The following is a 20,779-nucleotide window of genomic DNA, read 5'->3' on the forward strand; positions in this document are numbered from 1 at the left end:
CCTGTCTGCCACTGCAGTTTCACGCCTAGATGGGTCACGTGTTTGTGCCGCCCACTCGTGTCGCTTAGCATAGTCATCCAGCTACCTCGGTGCAACCTTTTGGACATAAAAACACTATTGTGAGGTGTGAGGTATTCAGAATAGACTGGAAATGAGTGGAAATTAAGGTTATTGAGGTTAATAATAGCATAGGAGCAGAAAAACCTACAAATTCTGTGATTTTAGCTGTTTTTATGCATTTTTTTCAAAAAAATACAGATCCAAAACACAAAACCCAGAACCCAAAACACGGAAGGGTGGTTTTGGCAAAACCAATCCAGATCCAAAACACGAAGAAAGATCCAGATCCAAAACCAAAACACAAAACACGAAAAGTGGCCGGTGCACACCCCTAGTATACAGTATGAATCTACTACAGCACAGGTTCTCAAACTCGGTCCTCAGGACCCCAAACAGTGCATGTTTTCCAGGTCTCCTTACAGAATCACAAGTCAGATAATTAGCCCCACCTATGGATATTTTAAAATGTGTCAGTGAGTAATGAATACACCTGTGCACCTGTTGGGTGACCTGGAAAACATTAACTGTGTGGGGTCCTGAGGACCGAGTTTGAGAACCACTGTACTACAGTATACATTACTGCAGTTTTTTTTCAGTAAGTCTTTACTCAACAAATGTATTACACGATGACATTAGCATGCATTTGTAAGAGGGGTGCGGTTCCCGCTGCCGTGTAGGTGTACTTTCGTAGCTTGCGTCGCACCCTCTCACTTTCAGGCCGTACAGTATGTTGCTCAGACGGTCCTGGAATTCCAAGCTGGAGACGGACACGACTGCGTACCTAGGCGGAAGGACATGACGTGAGAACGGTCCTTACTCAATGCTGACCGATACGCCTTACCGGACCGAGGTCTGGTGGTTTTGTGACTGTGTTCCGTGCATGTTTCCTTGGCATGCGCAGCACCCCATTCAATGTGTCCTTTTATCAGGTTCGTTTTCTCTTTTCCAATCCTGTATCTTGCCTGACATCTTGAGGGGATATCTTCTTGTAAATTGTTGGGGATTGGTAGTTTCTTTCGACTGCCATCAAAGTTCACACGCCTGGTCCAATTGCAGTAAAGGTCGAAGGGCACATGTTCTTGAAAGATTGCTTGAGCATAACGATGCATCTCACCATTGCCATTTCTGTAAAGTTCATTGTCCTTCTCAGCGGTGATTACAGTATATCTGGCAAGAGTGTTCCAAATACAGTCCGTGGTGCTGGGGTGCTTGACATAACAAGTGTTCCTGGTGAAAGTACAGGTAAGCTTGCATTGTTGATTCTCGTTGCTTGAGCTCACAGTTCGGGCAGGCGATATGATGCAACTGGTGTGTCAAGGGAGGATTAGAACTTGGACCCGGACTGGAGCTAGGAGAGGTCTTCAGGGCAGATTGCTGGTACTAGAAGGATGCAGGTTTCAGAGGGATTCCTTGGAGGATATCTGTCCTGGGATCCTGTCCACTGGCCGAATCCATTTATCCTGTGCAAACTGTCGTGGGAGGATTAGGACTTGGAACCAGAGTGGAGCTAGGAGAGGTCTTCAGGTACTGGAAGGATGCAGGTTTCAGAGCGGTATGATTCATGAGTGGCCCGCTGGCAGGTGGTAGCCCAGACGGAGGTAAACCTGACAGATATGCTGAGTACGGCCGACTGGTAACTGGCTGACTGGGGAGAAGTGCAGACTGTTTGGATGTCAGCAGGAGTCCCCCTAGGGTGGTAGCCTTTAGAAGCACTGCTGTCTCACTGAGGTCTGACAAGAGTAGCTGGAGTCTGGAGCAAGCAGGGTCTGTGGATAGTAGCTAGGAACAGGTAACAGCAAGGGAGCACATAGAACTAGTATCCAGCTTGCACTGGGATTAGTTTTGCACTGGCAAAGAAAGGACTGCTCAGCAGCCCTTAAACACCAAAGGAAGTGCATGGTTGCTAGGATTCCTGATAGTGCTCTAGCTGGATTGGCTGAAATGAGTCACCTGATGAAATCCAAGTTGGCGATGCCCATGTACTGCTGCAGCACTGTCTAAAGTAACCCAAACTGACACCTGCATTCAGAACTCTGTGTCTGTATGACCCCGAAATATGCAGTGCTGACCTCCAGATGCCCACGCTCCCCCCAGAGGGACCCCACCACAGCGTCCAAACAGGTAAGGCTTGCTGGCCCTGGCCACACACAACCCTGGTTGTGAAAGTACCCCCTCTGTTACGTGTGACCTCCGGGCACCTCTTGGGTTTTCATGCTTTTCTGAATGGAACTTGTGAAGAATACAGGGAGCATTGACATCTTCCTCCTTTACCCAACATCTTTCTTCGGGACCGTACCCCCTCCAGTCCAGCAAAACTTGGAGTTGTCCACAGCGGTATCGAGAATCCAAGGTCTGTTTAATTTCAAACTCCACTCCTCTCTTGGTATGGACTGTGGGAGATGGAGGAAAAGCTGGAAGGAATCGATTTAGAACCAATGGCTTGAGAATAGAGATGTGGAAGGAGTTCGGAACTTTAAGATATGCAGGAAGTCGAAGTCTATAGGCCACAGGATTGATCACCTCAATAATAGTAAAAGGACCGATGAAGCAGGGAGCAAACTTCATGGAAGGTACTCATAGTCTAAGATTATGAGTGGAAAGCCATACCTGGTCCCCGACTTTCATACTGGGAATGAATCTTCTCCTCCTGTCAGCCCCTAATTTGTAACAATAGGATGTTTTCAGAAGAGAGGCATGAACCTGGGCCCTAATTCGGGAAAAATCGTGTTGGGAGGTAGATACGGCTGGAACATCGAAGGCAGGAAGTCTTTGGAACTCAGGGACCCTGGGATGATGACCATAGACCACAAGTAGAGGAGTTTGCCTGGTAGAACAATGTTACAAGCTGTGCAAACTCTGCCCAGAGTAAATTATCCACCCAGTCATCTTGTGAAGAAGACATGAACATCCTAAAGAACGTCTCTAGGTGTTCATTCTCCCTTTCTGTGCACCTGTTGGTCTGGGGGTGATAGGCTGTGGACTTGCAGAGCAGAACACAAGGCCCTCCAAAATTTAGCCACGAACTGAACCCCCGGTCAGAAACAATCTCAGTTGGGAGTCCATGTAGACGAAATATATGGGAGATGAAAATCTGGGCAAGCTCAGGAGTGGAAGGTAGTTTCTTGAGGGGAACATAGTGAACCATATTGAAAAGTGATCAATCACGACCCAAATAGTAGGGTAACCTTTAGAGACAGGCAGGTAAGTCACGAAGTCCATGGACAAGTGGGTCCAAGATCGAGTCGGAATGGACAGAGGTCTCGATTCATCAGCCGATGCTTGCCAGGGAGTCTTATGTTGGGCACAGGAAGAGATGAAGTCAGAGATTTCAGCTTTTATGGCAGGCCACCAGTAAGTCTGTTGGAAAAATTCTACAGTTTTGCAAATACTCATATGTCCGGAGAAGCGAGACTTATGAGCCCAGGTTAGAAGCTGTTTCCTGAGATTTGGGGCCACAAAGATCTTTCCCGGAGGTGGTTAAATGTTAGTAGCAGCAAACACCTTGGATTCCAGGACAGGTGTCTCCCCTAGAACTTCTGCAGGATTTTCAGACGAGAAGGACCGGGACAGGGCATCTGATTTCTGGTTTTGAGATCCTGGGCAGAAGGATAAGGAGAAATTGAACCAGGAGAAGAAGATTGCCCATCGAGCTAAACGAGGTCTGACACAATGGATATTTTTTAGCAAGAGCAAATTCCTATGATCTGTAAAAACAGTGATAGGGTTCTTGGCGCTTTCAAGCAAATATCGCCATTCCTCAAAGACAAGTTTAACAGCTAGTAACTCTTGCTCACCGATAGGGAAATTTCTCTCAGCTGGGAGGAACTTCTTGGAGAAATAGCCACAGGGATGGACCCGATTATCCTCGAACTTTTGAGAGAGGACCACTCCAATTACCTCAGAAGAAGCGTCCATCTCCAACAAAAAAGGTCTATCCACGTCAGGCTGCCTCAGGACTGGAGCGGAGATAAACGCTTGCTTTAATAATTGAAAGGCTGATTCGGCCTCCAGAGGCCATTGAGAGGGAATTGCCCCTTTATGAGTCAGAGCAGATATAGGTGCTACTAAGGTGGAGAAACCTTTGATGAAACGCCCCCCAAAAATTGCCTTTAGAGAGCCAAGACAGGACCAATCAAGAATGGCTTGTACCTTTTGAGTATCCATTATTTATTTATTTTTTTTTAAAGTATTTTTATTGGCTTTTCAAATTTTCATCCATAAATTTAACAATTATCAATATATTAATCCAGATGTTATAAAGAACAATATAAGTGATCTACATATTGTTAATATATCTGGCAATATGTTAAGCAGAAAAGTCAGAACCACATTGTAACCAATCAAGAGAGAAGTATATATAAGTATCATTACTAATTTTGCTAAGATGAAGATAAACGCCTGAGCAAAATCCAGTCTGTATTCTCAAATAATTTGATAATAAGATCTTGAGTAGCTTTATCTAGTGTATTAATATATGGTTCCCATTTAGTATAAAATTTTTCTACTCCTTTATTTATATCTGGCATGGTCGACCTTCTGTCATAGTATAACAATTGTAGCAATTTATTTTTTACTTCTGCTAGACTTGGGGAAGATCTATTGATCCAATGTACTAAAATAACTTTTTTTGCTACAGTAATCAGATTAACGCCACAGCGTCCAAACAGGTAAGGCTCGCTGACCTGGTCATCTTTGTTCTCGGTACTCTAGGCAGCGACCTTTTGCCATTCCTCTTTAGTTAGCCGGGTGGCTTCTTTCATTGCTTCTGCAATTGTGTCCTTCAGCCCTTCTTTCAAAGTGTAAATTTTTGCCTCCAGATGACACACTTTTCCCACAAGGCCTCTCACCATCTGAGCACAGCTACATGTGCATGCATTCTGTTCTTCAAATTACAGTTTTCGACGGGTTGGTGAATGGTAAGCATCTTTCATAGGTATACAAACTAGTGGTTCCAAGGTGTCCAGTTCTTCATTAAGTGAATTTGGTGCATCAATCACTGATCTTTCCTCCTGTTCATTGGTCCCTTACCTCCTAAGTCCAGATGCAAAGACACGCACACAGCCTTTACATTCTTCCTTGCCTTGACTGGTACAGGTACATTTTCCTTCCCTGCTTTCTTTTTGTTGTAGAACGTTGTGGCACTACTGCACTCAGCCTCTTGCTCAGTGGAGGTGGGCAAGATGAGGCACCATTGTAAAAAGTTCTACTCTTCACCATTTTTACTGTTCAGTGCACTCTAAAATACACAAGTATAAATACAATGTAAATACAGTATTAAGCAAAATAGTGGAAATATACATTTTTCACATTACAGCACTGTACACAATTACAGTACTCATACTGTATGTACTGTACTTTCAGGATTGTGCCGCTACTCTATACAACTACAGTAATACCCCTTTCACACAGAAAAGCAAATTAGCAGGTAAAGCACTTTACTGTACTTGATACAGTAATTTGCTGATGAACACATAGATTTTAACTGTGTGAAAGGGTGTGACCTTACATTTTACCAGGGTCAGAGACCTATTGATTTCAACCTGGGTTGACCCTTTCACACAGATTAAATGCTCGTGTCGATCTGCAAATCACTGGGTAAAAGTGCTACTGTCTACCCTGTAATTTGATTGTCTGTGCAAAAAGGGGGTACAAAGTAGGACCATCAAATAAACCTGCGCTTCAAATGCAGGATAAAAACAGGGTTTTTTGCTATTTTCTGTGTGAAAGGGGCAGGGCTATTTCTCATCAAGAACTCAGTTCGTGTACAGTATGACAAGCCAAAATTTACTCTTAATAAGATACTGTAAGTTTTAGTTTAAAGGCTGTTTTGAGTGGTTATTTCTACTTTAAATATATATATATATATATATATATATATATATATGTATAATTTATTTACTAAGCAGTGTCAGGAGACAGAGTGAAAAGAGATAAGGTACCAGCCAAACAGCTCTCAACTGTAATTTTTCAAACACAGCCTGTGACATGGCAATTGGGAGCTGATTGGCTGGTACCTTATACTTTTTCACTCTGTCTCTTAAAACTGCTTAGTAAATAGACCCGTCAATCTAATTTCCCTGATGAACACATGCTGCCTTGGCTCTGTGCTGACTACCAAAGTCTACAGGGATGAACAAAGAGTCAAATAGAACAATTACAGGGTAATTGTGTGGTTCCCTTATCCTGTCTTTCACTCCTACTGTACCTCTCCCAGATAACATTTCCCTAGGAACACATGCTGTCTTGGCTCCGTGCTGACTACCAAAGTCTACAGGGATGAATAAAGGGAGTCAAATAGAACAATTGCAGGGTAATTGGCCTAACTCCTGATTGGTGTGGTTCCCTTATCCTGTCCCTCCCTCCTACTGTACCTACAGATAACATTTCCCTGATGAACACATGCTGGCTGGCTCCGTGCTGACTACCAAAGTTCAGAGATGACCAAGGGAGGCAAATCGAAGGAACAATGACAGTGTAATTGGATTAAGTCCTGAGTGTCCCCTGTGGAGGTGAAATGTAACCCATGAGGTGCTTTTTCTGTCAGAGGTTACATTGCTTAGTTACTTCCTGTCTAGCTAGGTTAGAATAACATATATAAAACAGGCATACAGTATGGACCAGGGCTAAAAATAAAGGCTAAAATGTATTACACATTACATTTCCTCACATTATTACAGTATGTGATATACCTGCTAATGCAAAAGTTTTAGGGGTCTATTTACTAAGCAGTGTTAGGAGACAAAGTGAATTGAGCTAAGGTACCAGCCAATTAGCTCCTATCTGCCATGTCACAGGTTATGTTTCAAATATGACAGTTGGGAGCTGATTGGCTGGTACCTTATCTCTTTTCACTTTGTCTCCTAAAAATGCTTAGTAAATAGACCCCTAAGTCCTGTGAATGACCACACATATAGGGATATTTACACCAGCAGATGAATAGGGGAACATGTGAAATGTGGCCTGCTCGATGGAAACACAATACGCAAATATGTGTCTACGGAGGGGACAATTATAGCAGCACTGAGAAGAGTAATTGAGTAAGACACTGCAATATTGCGAGCGACTAACAAAACAAGATTGGTCGCCGAGCGTAGACAAGATGGCCACGAAGACAAGATCCCCGCAGGAGGCTAAGAACAGTATGTAAGTTAGATTGATACTCGATATGCAAATAAGCATCTACGGAAGAGACATAGCAGCACAGAGGTGAGTAATTGAGTCAGACCCAGCAATATTGTGAGAAGATGGCCACGGGAGGCTAAGAACAGTATGTAAGCTAGATTGAAACTCGTTATGCAAATAAGCGTCTACGGAGGGGACACACAGTAGCAGCACAGAGGCGAGTATTTGAGTCAGATACAGCAATATTGCGAGAAGATGGAGGCTAAGTACAGTATGTGAGCTAGATTGAAACTTTGATATGCAAATATGCATCTACATCAGCAAACATAGCAAAATTACCGTGAACCATAGCAAATTACTTACAGTACCAGCGGGTTGATACTGTAGGAAACGGCTGTAGAAGTTCATGGTACAGTAACAAAGGTGACTCAGAAGCCAGGCAAAGTTGCAGGGATAGATCACTGTAATAATCAGCAACAAAGGTGTCTTAGAAGATAGGCAAAGTTGCAGATAGTATCTCAAGGGTTCGTACTGGTGATACGTGCCGAAGAGACAATCCGAGCAGCAAGTCCGTATAGTTAAGTAGCAGATTCACAGTGTGGATAGCTAGGCTGGTCTGAGACGATACCTTTTAAGCTACTAGAGACAAAATAAATCTTTGCCGCCGAAACTCTGCCATGCCATTGGCTGACAAGGAAGTGCATTTTTCAAATACACCATTCAGCAAGCAGAGTTTCGGCGGCAGTGGCATAAAGTAGCATAGAAATGCCAGGTGGTGGGAAGTTGTGGATAATGTATTGAGTTCAGTAAGGGTTGGATAACAATACTGAACTTCAATAGCTTGATCTTTATGCAAAGCTGGGAGTGTGTATTTTTGGTCAACACAGATACATTAGCTGTATAAATGACAGAAGTCACACACCACCAAGTGATTTCTTTTTAATCCTGCAGTGAAGATTTAAAAAAAAAAAATATATATATATATATATATATATTATATATATATTTATCTGTAAGTGAAGTTTGGAAAGAACATGCATCTGATAGTGTAGTATTTTTAAAGTAAAAATGCATGTGCTCAAATATAAATGTGCGTACCAGATAATAAAACTTTTAGGCTTATCTGTTGTTTTTTTACTGGGATTCCATGTGGTGGGATGGACCCGGGACTCCAAAATATCCGGAAACCTTAATAGGAGGGGCTTAAACAGAGCCAGATGAAACACATATAGTGTAGTATTTTGTTTAAAAACCAATAATGTAATTAATATATACTGCATATCAGAACAATCTTGAATAACTGCATATAATGCTGTGTATCCTGGTAACTCCTTCAATATCCCATGATGGCCCCAATAGTTTGCACACAGGTAGATTTGGTCGGCTTCAAATAAGCAGAAAATGACCCTTTCTCGGAAATGCTTTTTCACAATGGGGTTTAATGATACATAATACAAAGGGATACAGAGTACACAAGGATTAACAAAACATTAAAATAAGATAATAGGATGCTTATCTGCAAATGGTCAGCAGTATGGAGAGAGACTGGAACAGGGGTCCCAATGTGTTTCATCCAATTAGACTTCCTCAGGGATGCCTGGCATTAAAACCCCATTGTGAAAAAGCATTTCTGAGAAAGGGTCATTTTCTGCTTATTTGAAGCCGACCAAATCTACCTGTATGCAAACTATTGGGGCCATCATGGGATATTGAAGTAGTTACCAGGATACACAGCATTATATGCAGTTATTCAAGTATTGTTCTGGTACGCAATATATATTAATTACGTTATTGGTTTTTAAACAAAATAATACACTATATATGTGTTTCATCTGGCTCTCTTTGAGCCCCACCTATTAAGGTTTCCGGATATTTTGGAGTCCCGGGTCCATCCCACCACATGGAATCCCAGTAAAAGAACTACAGATAAGCCTAAAAGTTTTATTATCTGGTACGCACATTTCTAGTTGAGCATGTGCATTTTTACTTTAAAATTACTACACTATCAGGCACATGTTCTTTCCAAACTTCACTTCCAGATCACATTTGTCCTGATTGCCATTCGGGAACTCGGGAAGACTGCTGCCACCTTCACCACAAGGATTAAAGTGTCACATCTGTTAGCACTAAATGGATTTTACATATTTCTAAAAAATTTCCCGCACCACAGTGCAACATTATCTGAGACTTGAACCAGTGCGCCGTTCTATAAATCCTCTACACATATATATATATATATATATATATTTATATTTTCCAGGTCTTGAACCCCCCAGGACAAGCACTGTAGCAAGGCGATCAACTAACCTCTAGGCCGCACGTCAGCCATATCAAGAGCTGCACCTGTTGTGTATGTGATGTGACGTCTGCGAATTACAGCAGACAATGTGTACTATGAGCCTCCATACGCCACATCATAGCGAGACTGGCGTATGGAGTGGCACCACTGGACATGCACCAGAGATCCCATTACCACCCACCGAAGCTGGCAGCCTCCGCAGCGCCGATGAGCCGACAGTGTCGCAAGTGTGTGGATTAAAACCCCACTTTCAAACAGCTCACTGCTAGTTTCTAAAGTCATGAAATCACTATAGTGTTTGTCTAGGACAGCGCCGACATTGACGGAAGTATGCGGATAAAAATGCACAGTCAGTTTGTAATATAGAGACCCTACTTTTAAACAGAGCCCACTACTAGTTTCTAAAGTCATGAAATCACTATAGTCTGGGATGCAGTGTGTGACTCCTGACACACTGGGCATGCACAGTAAAAACAGACTCTAAACGCCTTATTGCGACTAGCAGGGCGCTACGTGGGTACTGTATTGGAGCACTGTACACCACTTTCTTGAGCACACAGTGGCATAAAGTAGCATAGAAATGCCAGGTGGTGGGAAGTTGTGGATAATATATTGAGTTCAGTAAGGGTTGGATAACAATACTGAACTTCAATAGCTTGATCTTTATGCAATGCTGGGAGTGTGTCTTTTTGGTCAACACAGATACATTAGCTGTATAAATGACAGAAGTCACACACCACCAAGTGATTTCTTTTTAATCTTGTAGTGAAGATTTAAAAAGAATAAAAAATATGTTTCCAGGTCTCGAACTCCTGGGACAAGCACTGTAGCAAGGCGATCACCTAACCTCTAGCCCACATGCCATCCATAGCAAGAGCTGCACCTGTCATGTATGTGATGTGATGTCTGCGAATTACAGCAGGCAATGTGTACAATGTCAATAGCGGGCTCATCCTCAGGGCCGTAGCTAGGGTAGTGTGACCGGTGCCATCACACAGGGCACCACAGGTCATGGGGTGCTTTTTGGGCCTGTCAAATTTCTGTTTATTATCATTCTTGCTTGTAGCTTCCTCTTATTTCATCCCCAGCATCTCCTAGCCGCCCCTATCCCTTCCCTCCATGGCCCTTCCCCATGAAGCCATGGCCTTTTTTGGGTACATTATGTCCCTTTGAAAAATGAGGTGGGCACCAATGCTTTTTCTGGCACAGGGCACCAAAAAGACTAGTTACGGCTCTGCTCATCCTTGTGCACTCCACCCACCCGCTGCTGTTTTTAATAATAAAAAAATGTGTCTTCCTTACAAAATAATATACTAGTACATACATTATATACACAGTAACCCACCATTAGAGAATAATTCATCCCGTCTCATTGAAAGCTGTGCGTGCATCTCATTAATGTATGTAGTATCGGTTATACCATCATAAGAACACGGCAATTACACTACTGAACAGCTATGTATGTGTACTGATTTGCGTTCCGTTCTCAGAGCTTATGTGATTTAAAAAAAATTGGTTGTGTTAACATACAATGTGCAAATACAATACACTGCGTGAGTGTGATATCCATCCAGTTTAACGGTATGGTATTCAGTAGAAATTACATCAGTGGAGCACACGCCACCCAGCGGTTAAGCGGTGTATTACATGCCATAGCGTATCTTTAGTTGAAGTCCAGCCATCATGTAATGTTTGAAAGTACTTTCTGCAAAGAGCAGAGCAAAAGGACAAATATGCCTTTATAGGGGCACTCTTATGATTGATAGTTAGTTGAAATATCGATGATAATGAAATGATTGATATAGATAAACATTTAATATACAACTTTTTTTTTAAAGAAATTCTCCCCAAAGGGTGATGTGTACTTAATGTAATACCAAAATAAATTAAGGACAAAAAAAATATATATACGTCCTATAAGGTTAAAATTAAATTTTAAATTGTATGAGTAATCAGCTCCTATTAAGGGTAATGAATATTATAATTAACCCTAGTTCAATCTGCAAGGAGGCATATACGATTACATCATATATTGCGTGTCGGGCGAACAATGATCATACTTAATTGGATCTCTGTTGTGATCGACATTTACATAAATAATAGTCGGTCAAAAAGAAAATGTATTAAAGGAACCATACCTTAATAACTAAAGAGAATAACCTATTGAGATAATCAGGCAGCTTTGAAGTCTATGGACCTGATTCAGACTCGGTCGCAAGCGCTGAGTGCTCGCAACTGGGTCGATGTTTGCCCACTGGGCATGCGCACGACCCGGCTAGAGATGGGCGCTCCGTCGCTTCGGGTCTCGCACCAAAGGGGGCAAGCTGTCGATGGTGATGGTTTGGTAGGCGGGCAGGGGGGGTGGCTGGCCAAACGAAGGTGTTATACATGTACTTATTTATGTCATACATGCCAAAGGTCAATGTTGATATTTAGCACATGTGCAGTTTCCCCACCACACTGACAACAGTATTATTATTCAGTATATGCATTGTTGCTTCTTCTTATTTACCAATACTATTTGAACCACTAACAAATTATTTTTGATTTTTAGCATATGCTTTGATTTATTCTATGCATTGATATATATCTGTGCTGTGATATATAACCTTGTTTTTTCAGGGTACACCCAGTGCTCAAAGTGTGCCGGTAATCTCTAATTGAAAGAGGGCTGCGCGGGTTTCCTCCCGCTAGGACAGCCCCCTAAGCCAGCCGCAGTGTGTATCTATGCAGCTGGCTCACTGACATAGCTGGGCTGTCAGTCATTGCAGCTCCCGCCCATCTGCCCGCCCATCCTCCGCCGTGTGCGTCCGTCCCCAGCTGAAGGAGTCCTCGCTAGAATAGTCTGACGTCCCCTAAGCCAGCCGCAGTGTGGACTTCCGGCAACTGCCTGCCGCGGCGCCGCCGCTGCCAGATACCCGGAGCCGTCCTACAGTCCAACATTGAGGCCTGTATTTGCCTGCGTGTGCTGGGTGTCGTTTACCACTGCCTCCCGCCCATGTTGCCAGGTGCCTGCCCCGCCGGAAGGTCTCTGCACATGCAGCGTATAATGGATGCTGCTGCAGAGTCCAGAGTCCAGCATTGGCTACCTGTATGTTCCCATCCCCCGTTGGTTTCTGTGACAGCCTGACAGTCTCAGTCCCTCATACTGGCCTCCGCGGTGAGGGGGATTGTCAGCTGACTGAAGGAGCCCTGAAGCCTGGCTCAACTGCAGGGGGAAGGCCCCCCTCCCTAATAAAGCTGGCACTGCACTTCTTTCTGCTTCACTCCTCTGGAAGGATCCTTCAGCTGGCCTCCTCCTCAGCTATGTCACAGCAACAAACGGTGAGTAATACAACATTTAGTTATAGTGTGTGCCTCACTACCCCGTTTGTCTTAAGCCGCGTATCCACTACGCAACTATGGAAAGACAGTACGATTACGACATCGTACAGTCGTTCTTGCTCCCCTGTAGTGCCTACACTGAACGATATGTCGTTCAGTGTTGGCACCCTCCATCATCCCTAAACATAGTCAATCTGTCATTTATCAGATTGATCGGCATGTTCGGGCGATGATTGATGTCGGAAACGACCAGCAGGAGCGTGCATCACTGGTCGTTTCCGACATTATACTGCCCGATTTATGCACAATTAATGGACGACTGAACATTTGTTCAGTCGTCCGTTATTATTGGCATGTGGATATGCGGCTTTAGGGTTGGGATGCCAGCGCTTTGGATCCTGGCGGTCAAAATCCAGACGGGTTAGGATACCGACACCTGACAGTAGGTACCCTAACCTACCCCTCCCTGCAACCTAAACTTAACACTCCCCCCTAGTGCCTAATTCTCCCTGCTACTTACCTTCGGGATTCCGGGAATGTGATACTGACAGGTGTCAGGATTCCAGCGCCGGTATCCCCTTTGTCAATATATTAACCGTATCCTGTGCCTCATTACCCCTGTGTGCCCCAAAACATTTTCTTATTGGTGCCATTGTGTATGTGTCTTTTTTTTAATTTTCCTGTAGCCTATGTCTTTCTTTATTTTCCTATTGGTGCTATTGGGGGAATTTCAATTAATTGTGATGTTGAATAGCGGCAGGAATTTGGTCCTAGAACTATTCAATTGACCGCACTATTAAACCTAACTAAAGGATTTATTCTTACACTTTCCTGAGGATGCAAGCAGAAATCAAACTAAAGTGCCATCGACGATGCTGTTTTTCATTTTAGTGAGGCGCTGACAGCATCGCAACAGGTACTTTATTTTGAAAATGCTGGTTAGCGAGCCGAAACACCTGGCTTAAGGCGCACTAACTGGCATTTCCCTACTGAGTGTAGGGCATGGGGGAAATGGTTGAATAGCTCCGGGAACTGTTTCCTGGTGCTACATCATGTTTAATTGAATTGCCACCAATATGGACTGTGTTTTTTTTTGTTTGTTTTTTTCATGCACGGCCTATGTATTTTTTTTTAGAATTCCTCTTGCAAAACCTATGAGGGTAATTCAATTCCACTGGGAGATGTTTTTTAGATTTATTCGGGCGTCCATTATTTTTGAAGCATCCAGAAGCACCTGGGTTTAGCCAAGCATAGCGGCTAAGCCTGTCTAAACTCATGGTATCAGCACCCAAACTGCCGTTTTGGCATCCAAACTTTGACTTTTCAAACATTTTTTTTCTCGCCCCTTCAGGAGGCTGCGAGAAGCAATGTGTCCTCCACAATACTGCTTGCCCGAGTGAGCAGCATTTGAATTAATCCATTGGGCGCCTATTACATTAGGCACCACCTAGAATAATTGAATTCCCCTGTATGCATTCTCCCACTAAAGTGCTCAGACCAAACAGCGTGTGGGCTTTGAAATTCTCCAGGAGCTCCTCCCTGGGCTATTCAGCATCATGCTCAATTAAATCGAGCCCTATTTGTTTTTTTGTGTTTTTTTTTCCTATGAGGCCAATCTTCTTTTTTTTTTTTTTTACATGCAAAGTTTGTGATTTATTTATTTTCTGCAGTGTGGGCCTATGTGTTTCTTTATTTCCCTATTGGTACAAATGTGTACGTTTATTTTTCATGTAAAGCCTGTGTGTGCATATTTATTTCATGTTTTTTTTTTTTCTTATCGGTGCCAATATATGACCTGTCTTTAGCATTCAGTACAGTCTATAGGGAGTGAGAGAGGAAAGGAGAGAGTAAGAGGTACAGGGGATGAGAACTGAAAGCAATGAGAGATGCAGGATGTTACAAACAGATGGAAGAAGGGAGTGAAGTGCAGAGGGTGAGAAATGGAAGGAGGGAGTGAGAGGTGCAAAGCTTGTGAGAAAAAAGGAAAGAATGAGAGATGGACGCATGACGCCCTTGTTTTAAGAGGCCACGCCCCCGTGATGCATTGGGCACACCCATTTTTGCAAGCGCCCACGGCGCGCACGTTCACTGGTTCCCCATACCCCCACTTCAAATTTCCCACTTTGACCACTGGGTACACCTTTATTACATATGTACCTATTTATGCTATATATGTCCATGGATTATGTTGATATTCAGCACATGCACTTTTTCTTTTCAGCAGTTCTCTTACCACACTGATGACAGTGTCATTATTCAGCACATGCACTATTGCTTTTTCGTATTTACCAATATTGTTTTGACTATTATTTTATTTTGTACATTAATATATATCTGTGCTGTGATATATAACCTTGCTTTTTCAGTGTACACCTTGCTGAAATTATATGGCAACTTAGCATATGAATTTATCATATCTGCGGAATCTAATGTCAGCTAATAATCTTGGGACAAAATCCTACAATCCCAAGTACAACTCTCTCAGTCATATGGGGACACAGACCTCGTCACTGCAAGCAATGTCAATAGATATATATTGATATTTGAGTGCAGCATATATTTCATTTATCAATAAGGGACATAGGCCCTCATTCAGAGGCGCTCGATTTTTAAAGTGCGGCCTCCTGGTCGCTAGCTAAGCTGTGGGTTACCAGCCACAGCTTCAGTGACTGACCAGGGTGATGGTCGCGATGGTCAAGACCATTGCGACCATTGGGGCTTGCGATGAGACCCTAAGGTTGGGTCTCGGCAACTGCAAGCCCCAGGGAGCTTCCTGCTCTGATCGAATACGAAGCTTCCCACTGACATCACTGCTGATGTCAGTGTGGCCGCCCACAAAACGGCAGGTGTTCCGTCGGGAACGCCTCCGTTTGTGTAGCCACCTCCCCGCCCCGCCTACAAAACGGGGAGAGCTGTCGATCACCATCGACAGCCGCCCCTTTTGTAGTGAGCTCCGGAGCGAGAGAATTTCTCTCTCGCTCCGGGACTTGTGCACGCGCAGTGCGGATGCTGCGCGTGTGCAGGGCCTTATCATCGACCTGGTTGCGAGTACTCAGCGCTTGCGACCGAGTCTGAATGAGACCCATAGACTTCAAAGCTGCCTGATTATCTCAATAGGTTATTCTCTTTAGTTATTAAGGTATGGTTCCTTTAATACATTTTCTTTTTGACCGACTATTATTTATATAAATGTCGATCACAACAGAGATCCAATTAAGTATTATCATTGTTCGCCCGACACGCAATATATGATGTAATCGTATATGCCTCCTTGCAGATTGAACTAGGGTTAATTAAAATATTCATTACCCTTAATAGGAGCTGATTACTCATACAATTTAAAATTTTATTTTAACCTTATAGGACGTATATATTATTTATTTGTCCTTAATTTATTTTGGTATTACATTGAGTACACGTTACCCTTTGGGGAGAATTTCTTTTAAAAAAGTTGTATATTAAATGTTAAGTTTTATCTATAACAATCATTTCATTATCATCGATATTTCAACTAATTATCAATCATAAGAGTGCCCCTATAAAGGCATATTTGTCCTTTTTCTCTGCTCTTTGCAGAAAGTACTTTCATATGTGTTTAGCACAAACCTTTAGGGCGCACCACCAACCTAGAATCATCCAGAATTTGATATTGTGATGAACCATGATGTTGGTAATAATTATACAATACTGATTTCTCAATTACTTCAATCCTATCACTAGTGCGGACTCATAACTTGTCTTTACATCATGTAATGTTTCTTGGCATGACACAGAGGCCTGAATTGCGCGCTATGAGCAACAAACTAGCTGGGTACATCTGTATATCTGCCGTCAGCTGTGCTTCACAGCTGACGCAATATATCTGTGAATGACATTGTTCAAACATATCGTCTGTACACACTGGCTGACACACCCTTGATATATCGCCCAGTGTGTACCCAGCATTACACCAATTTGGCTCTGAGGTCTTCAATTTAGCCAGCAGCAGTCAATGGAGAAACGTGGCTACTTGTCATCACTTTCAATGAGAGAAAATATTTGTCAGCAATCATCAATGCTTTTTCGTTTGTAATCAATGTTTTCTGAATTACTGCTTATGGGATATGATATTATTGTTATTAGTATATTTATGTTGGTATAAGCACAGAAACACACTTGTATATCTCTTTTAGTTGGGGAACCTACATTGTCAGAACATATTGAACTGGATAGAAACTATGGCAAAATAGAGCCATGGTTGGGTGAATGTGACTTGGTGGATCATGTTTACTTTGCCTAAATGTTTTTCTTTAAATATGTAAAGGCATAATATTGATCTTTTTTTGGACTATATAACAAAGCTCAGCTGAGAGTAATAAGCACAGAGGTACCACAAAGCTGGCCTGTCGGGGTCCCATCTGAACATTCGGGAGCCAGCATAGGTCTCAGGTTTCCAGGCGTAGATGCTGTATATAAAAAATAAAATTAAAATTAAAAAAAGTTTAAAAATAGAAATAAAATATTTTACCATAGTTGTAGTAAAAACATTTTTTTAAAGTGCCAATTTTTACATCTGCTTTTGCCATATGGAACTGGTATGTAATGCCGGCTGTCGGGATGCCTCCTGTCACAATATCGACAGCGTTAGGGGTGCCTAACCTTCCCCTCCCCCCCAAAACCTAACGCTAATCCCGCCATGTAACCTAAACCTAACCCTCCTCCCCCCCCCCCGCAGCTAACACTAAGGACGCCCCAGACTTACCTCGTTCAGGCAGCCATCTTTCTGTGTTCCATGTCGGGATTAAGATAGGTGTCGGTATTTCGATGCCTATCTTAAGTCCCTTGTTGGGATTCAGCCGTCGTGATTTAGACCGGCTACATCCCTTGCCATACATAGATAGGGATAGCATAGGAGGACAGCCACTGTCCTTGATAACTATGCAGCATCAATCTTTCTAATACATTGCCGTTTTTTGCTGAATTGAGGTGCTTTCTCCCGTTAATAAATTGCCTCCCTTATGTGTTGGTTCTTTTGTGAGGAATGGTGAGTGTGTAATCTCTAGTTTTGAAAATCCACAAATTTCCCTTAATTGCACTATTTTTGTGATTGTATTTTATTTATTTATTTTACCATTTCATCATTCCTATTGTACAGTATACTGTAATTAGGGTTTGTAGCTATGTATAAGAATGACAATATGGCTTGGAGTATTTTTTTTTTCTATAAATAGGTATTTTTCTTTTACCACAGGTACAGACAACTGAAAAATCTAAGATAAATGAAAATAATGTGTACTCTAAGGTCGATGAGGGAATAGATGAGTTTTTTTCCAAGAAGCTTATTCAAAATTATCGGTAAGTACCATGTTTTCTCAAACCATGTATACTGATTAATGCATTTTATGGTTTGTGCAACTACAGTGTGCGTTACATACGAGTAGTTTGTCTTGATTGCTTCATTTTTAAATCAGATAATAAATGATGGTGTAAACGATCCTCTATTGTTGGTACAGGTGCATTTCACCCTTTCACCTAATGTAGGATAACTGCTGCCTGCTTCTATGTCAGTGGTTTTAAATATTTCTTGTGTTATAACACCTATTGACACAAAACTAATTTTTGCATAATACACCATCTCGCACAAAGAAAGAGACAACTTCTTAAATTGTGTCAATTTGTAGAAGTTGTTTCTACCCTGCAGGAAAAAAAGCTGAAAGTGTGAATGACTTGCGGGAAACTGCTTCCAAGTACTTTTTACGTCTCAGCACAACATCCAAGAAAATGTCTTCTCTATTGGACAGGTATAAAAAAAGAGTAATTCTTTGAAGATTTTACACAGTGTTTGGGATGGACAAAAGTGAAGAATTTGATGTAGTGGAAGGACTGAAGGATGCACTGTGACTGGCCATGGTGGTGTATCAGTCATTTTTGTCTAATATGGCAGTGGTGATGCAGATGTTTTTACCAGTAAAGAAGAAACGATGTTGGGTAAGAGCTGTGTGTCAGGATAGGGGTCCCTCTCCTGGGGTAGATGGAGTCCCTCTTTACACACATAGCAGCCGTAGAAACAGGACACAAGTCTGGGGTCCTCGTACGAACTGGCCGGCGCCTACTGCCCACACCGTCAACAACAGCATGTGCACAGTACTTACAGGGTTGTCATAACAGTGTCTCTGGACATGCTAGCCTGCATGCCTACTTCCCCAGGTGTGTGAGACACTCAGCTACAACTGAACACAGCTTATATCAGGCAGTTCCTGGTGAAAGCCCTAACGAGCCTGCTACCAGGCTGAAAGGCCCAAAACCTGGAGTGGCCTGTGGATGGAGCCCTCCCACTCTTCACATCCACACTCCCAGGATCCATTCTGGCTTTTCTCCAAAGCCGACATGTCTAGTCTGTTTTCACAAACAGACTTCTCCTGGGGGTCTTAAAACACATAGGACAGGAATCTGGGACACACAAGGAAGCCACTCCCCACTTTTCCAGTGCTTCTATCACATATCTCCCCCCTTTGTTTCGACCTGTGGGGCAGAACAACTGCAGCCCCCAAACAATGAACGTGTGACAAAGTGTCTGCATTGACCAGCTGGCTTCCTGGCCTGTGTTCTACCGAAAACTTAAAGGTTTGCGATGCCAAGAACCACCTCGTTATTCTCCCATTGCGCTCTTTGGGCCTGATGCAGACCCACTCGCAAGCGGCTGTCCGCTCGCAAGTGGGTCGATGGTGTGCACTGAGCATGCGCACGATGGCGGGAGCTCCGTCGTGCGCATGCGCCAGACGCGACGAGCGAAGGACTTTCCTTCGCTCATTGTGTCTGATCAAAGGGGGCGTGCTGTCGATGTTGATTGACAGCACGCCCCCTTTGGTGGGCGTGCCAGGGGCGTGCCTCCCTGACGGGGGTGTTCCCAAGGGAACGCCTACCATCAGAAGCCGGCCCACTAACATCACTAGTGATATCAGTGGGAGTGATTTTGGCTCTGATAGAGCCAAAATCACTCCGGGCCTTGCGGTTGAGAAACTCAACCGCAGGCTCCGGCTCGCAGTGGCGATGGTCGCGATGGTCAAGACCATCGTGGCCATCAACCTGCACGCTCATATAGGCTGTGGGTGGTGACCCACAGCTATACGAGCGTCCAGGAGGACGCTCCATAATTATGGAGGACGGCCCTCATTCAGAGTGTGCGCTCTGTTCAGAGCGTACGGCTCTGAATGAGGGCCTTTGTTTTCTGACATCTACTTCAAAGGAGCATGGTCAGTGATTAGCCTGAATTTCCTTTCCACCAAATAGTACCTGAGAGTTTCTAAGGCCCGTTTTATGGCCAACGCTTCCTTCTCAACTGTAGCATAGTTTCTCTAATGTACATTCAATTTCCTGATTATGTAAAAAATAGGGGGTTTCTCACCGTCCTTGCTCTGGGACAGGACCACTCCTATACCTACTTCTGATGTATCAGTTTGCACCACAGACTCCCTGTCAAAATCAGGAGTCACCAGAATGGGTTGGGTACACAACACTGTTTTTAACGTCTGCAAAGCCTTCTCTGCTTCAGGACTCCATTCCACCATGACTTTCTGTTTGCCCTTGGTAAGGTCAGTCAGTGGGACTGCAATGGTGGCAAAACTGGGTATAAACCTCCTATAATGCCCAGTAATCTCTAAGAAGGCTCTCACCTGCTTCTTATTCAGGGGTCTTGGCCAGTTTTGTATTGCCTCAATTTTATTAAGCTGTGGCTTTATCAAACCTCTGCCAATGGTGTATCCAAGATACTTTACTTCTTCCATCCCTAGACAACACATTTTTGGGTTGGCTGTCAAACCTGCCTTATAAATGGAGTCCAACACTGCTTGTACTCTAAGCAAGTCAGACTGCCAATCAGGACTATGAATGACCACATTGTCTAGATAAGCAGCAGCATACTGCCTATGTGGCCTTAGAATCTTATCCATCATTCTTTGAAAGGTAGCAGGTGCCCCGTGTAACCCAAAGGGCAAC

The 20,779-nt window shown here is 43.2% G+C and overlaps 1 protein-coding gene across 1 annotated transcript in view; it reads left to right on the forward strand.

Annotated features, from left to right (window-relative positions):
• The window catches only part of LOC148474932 (capping protein, Arp2/3 and myosin-I linker protein 2-like), a 970,125-nt gene that overhangs the window by 667,662 nt on the left and 281,684 nt on the right, over positions 1–20,779 (forward strand). Inside the window, exon 28 of the mRNA XM_088457971.1 lies at positions 18,036–18,139. Within this exon, the coding sequence (XP_088314097.1) occupies positions 18,036–18,139 (104 nt within the window). The remainder of the gene's footprint in view (positions 1–18,035; positions 18,140–20,779) is intronic.

The sequence above is a fragment of the Taudactylus pleione genome, unplaced genomic scaffold, assembly GCF_031769625.1.
Source record: "Taudactylus pleione unplaced genomic scaffold, aTauple2 ptg000799l, whole genome shotgun sequence".
Taxonomy (NCBI): Eukaryota; Metazoa; Chordata; class Amphibia; order Anura; family Myobatrachidae; genus Taudactylus; species Taudactylus pleione.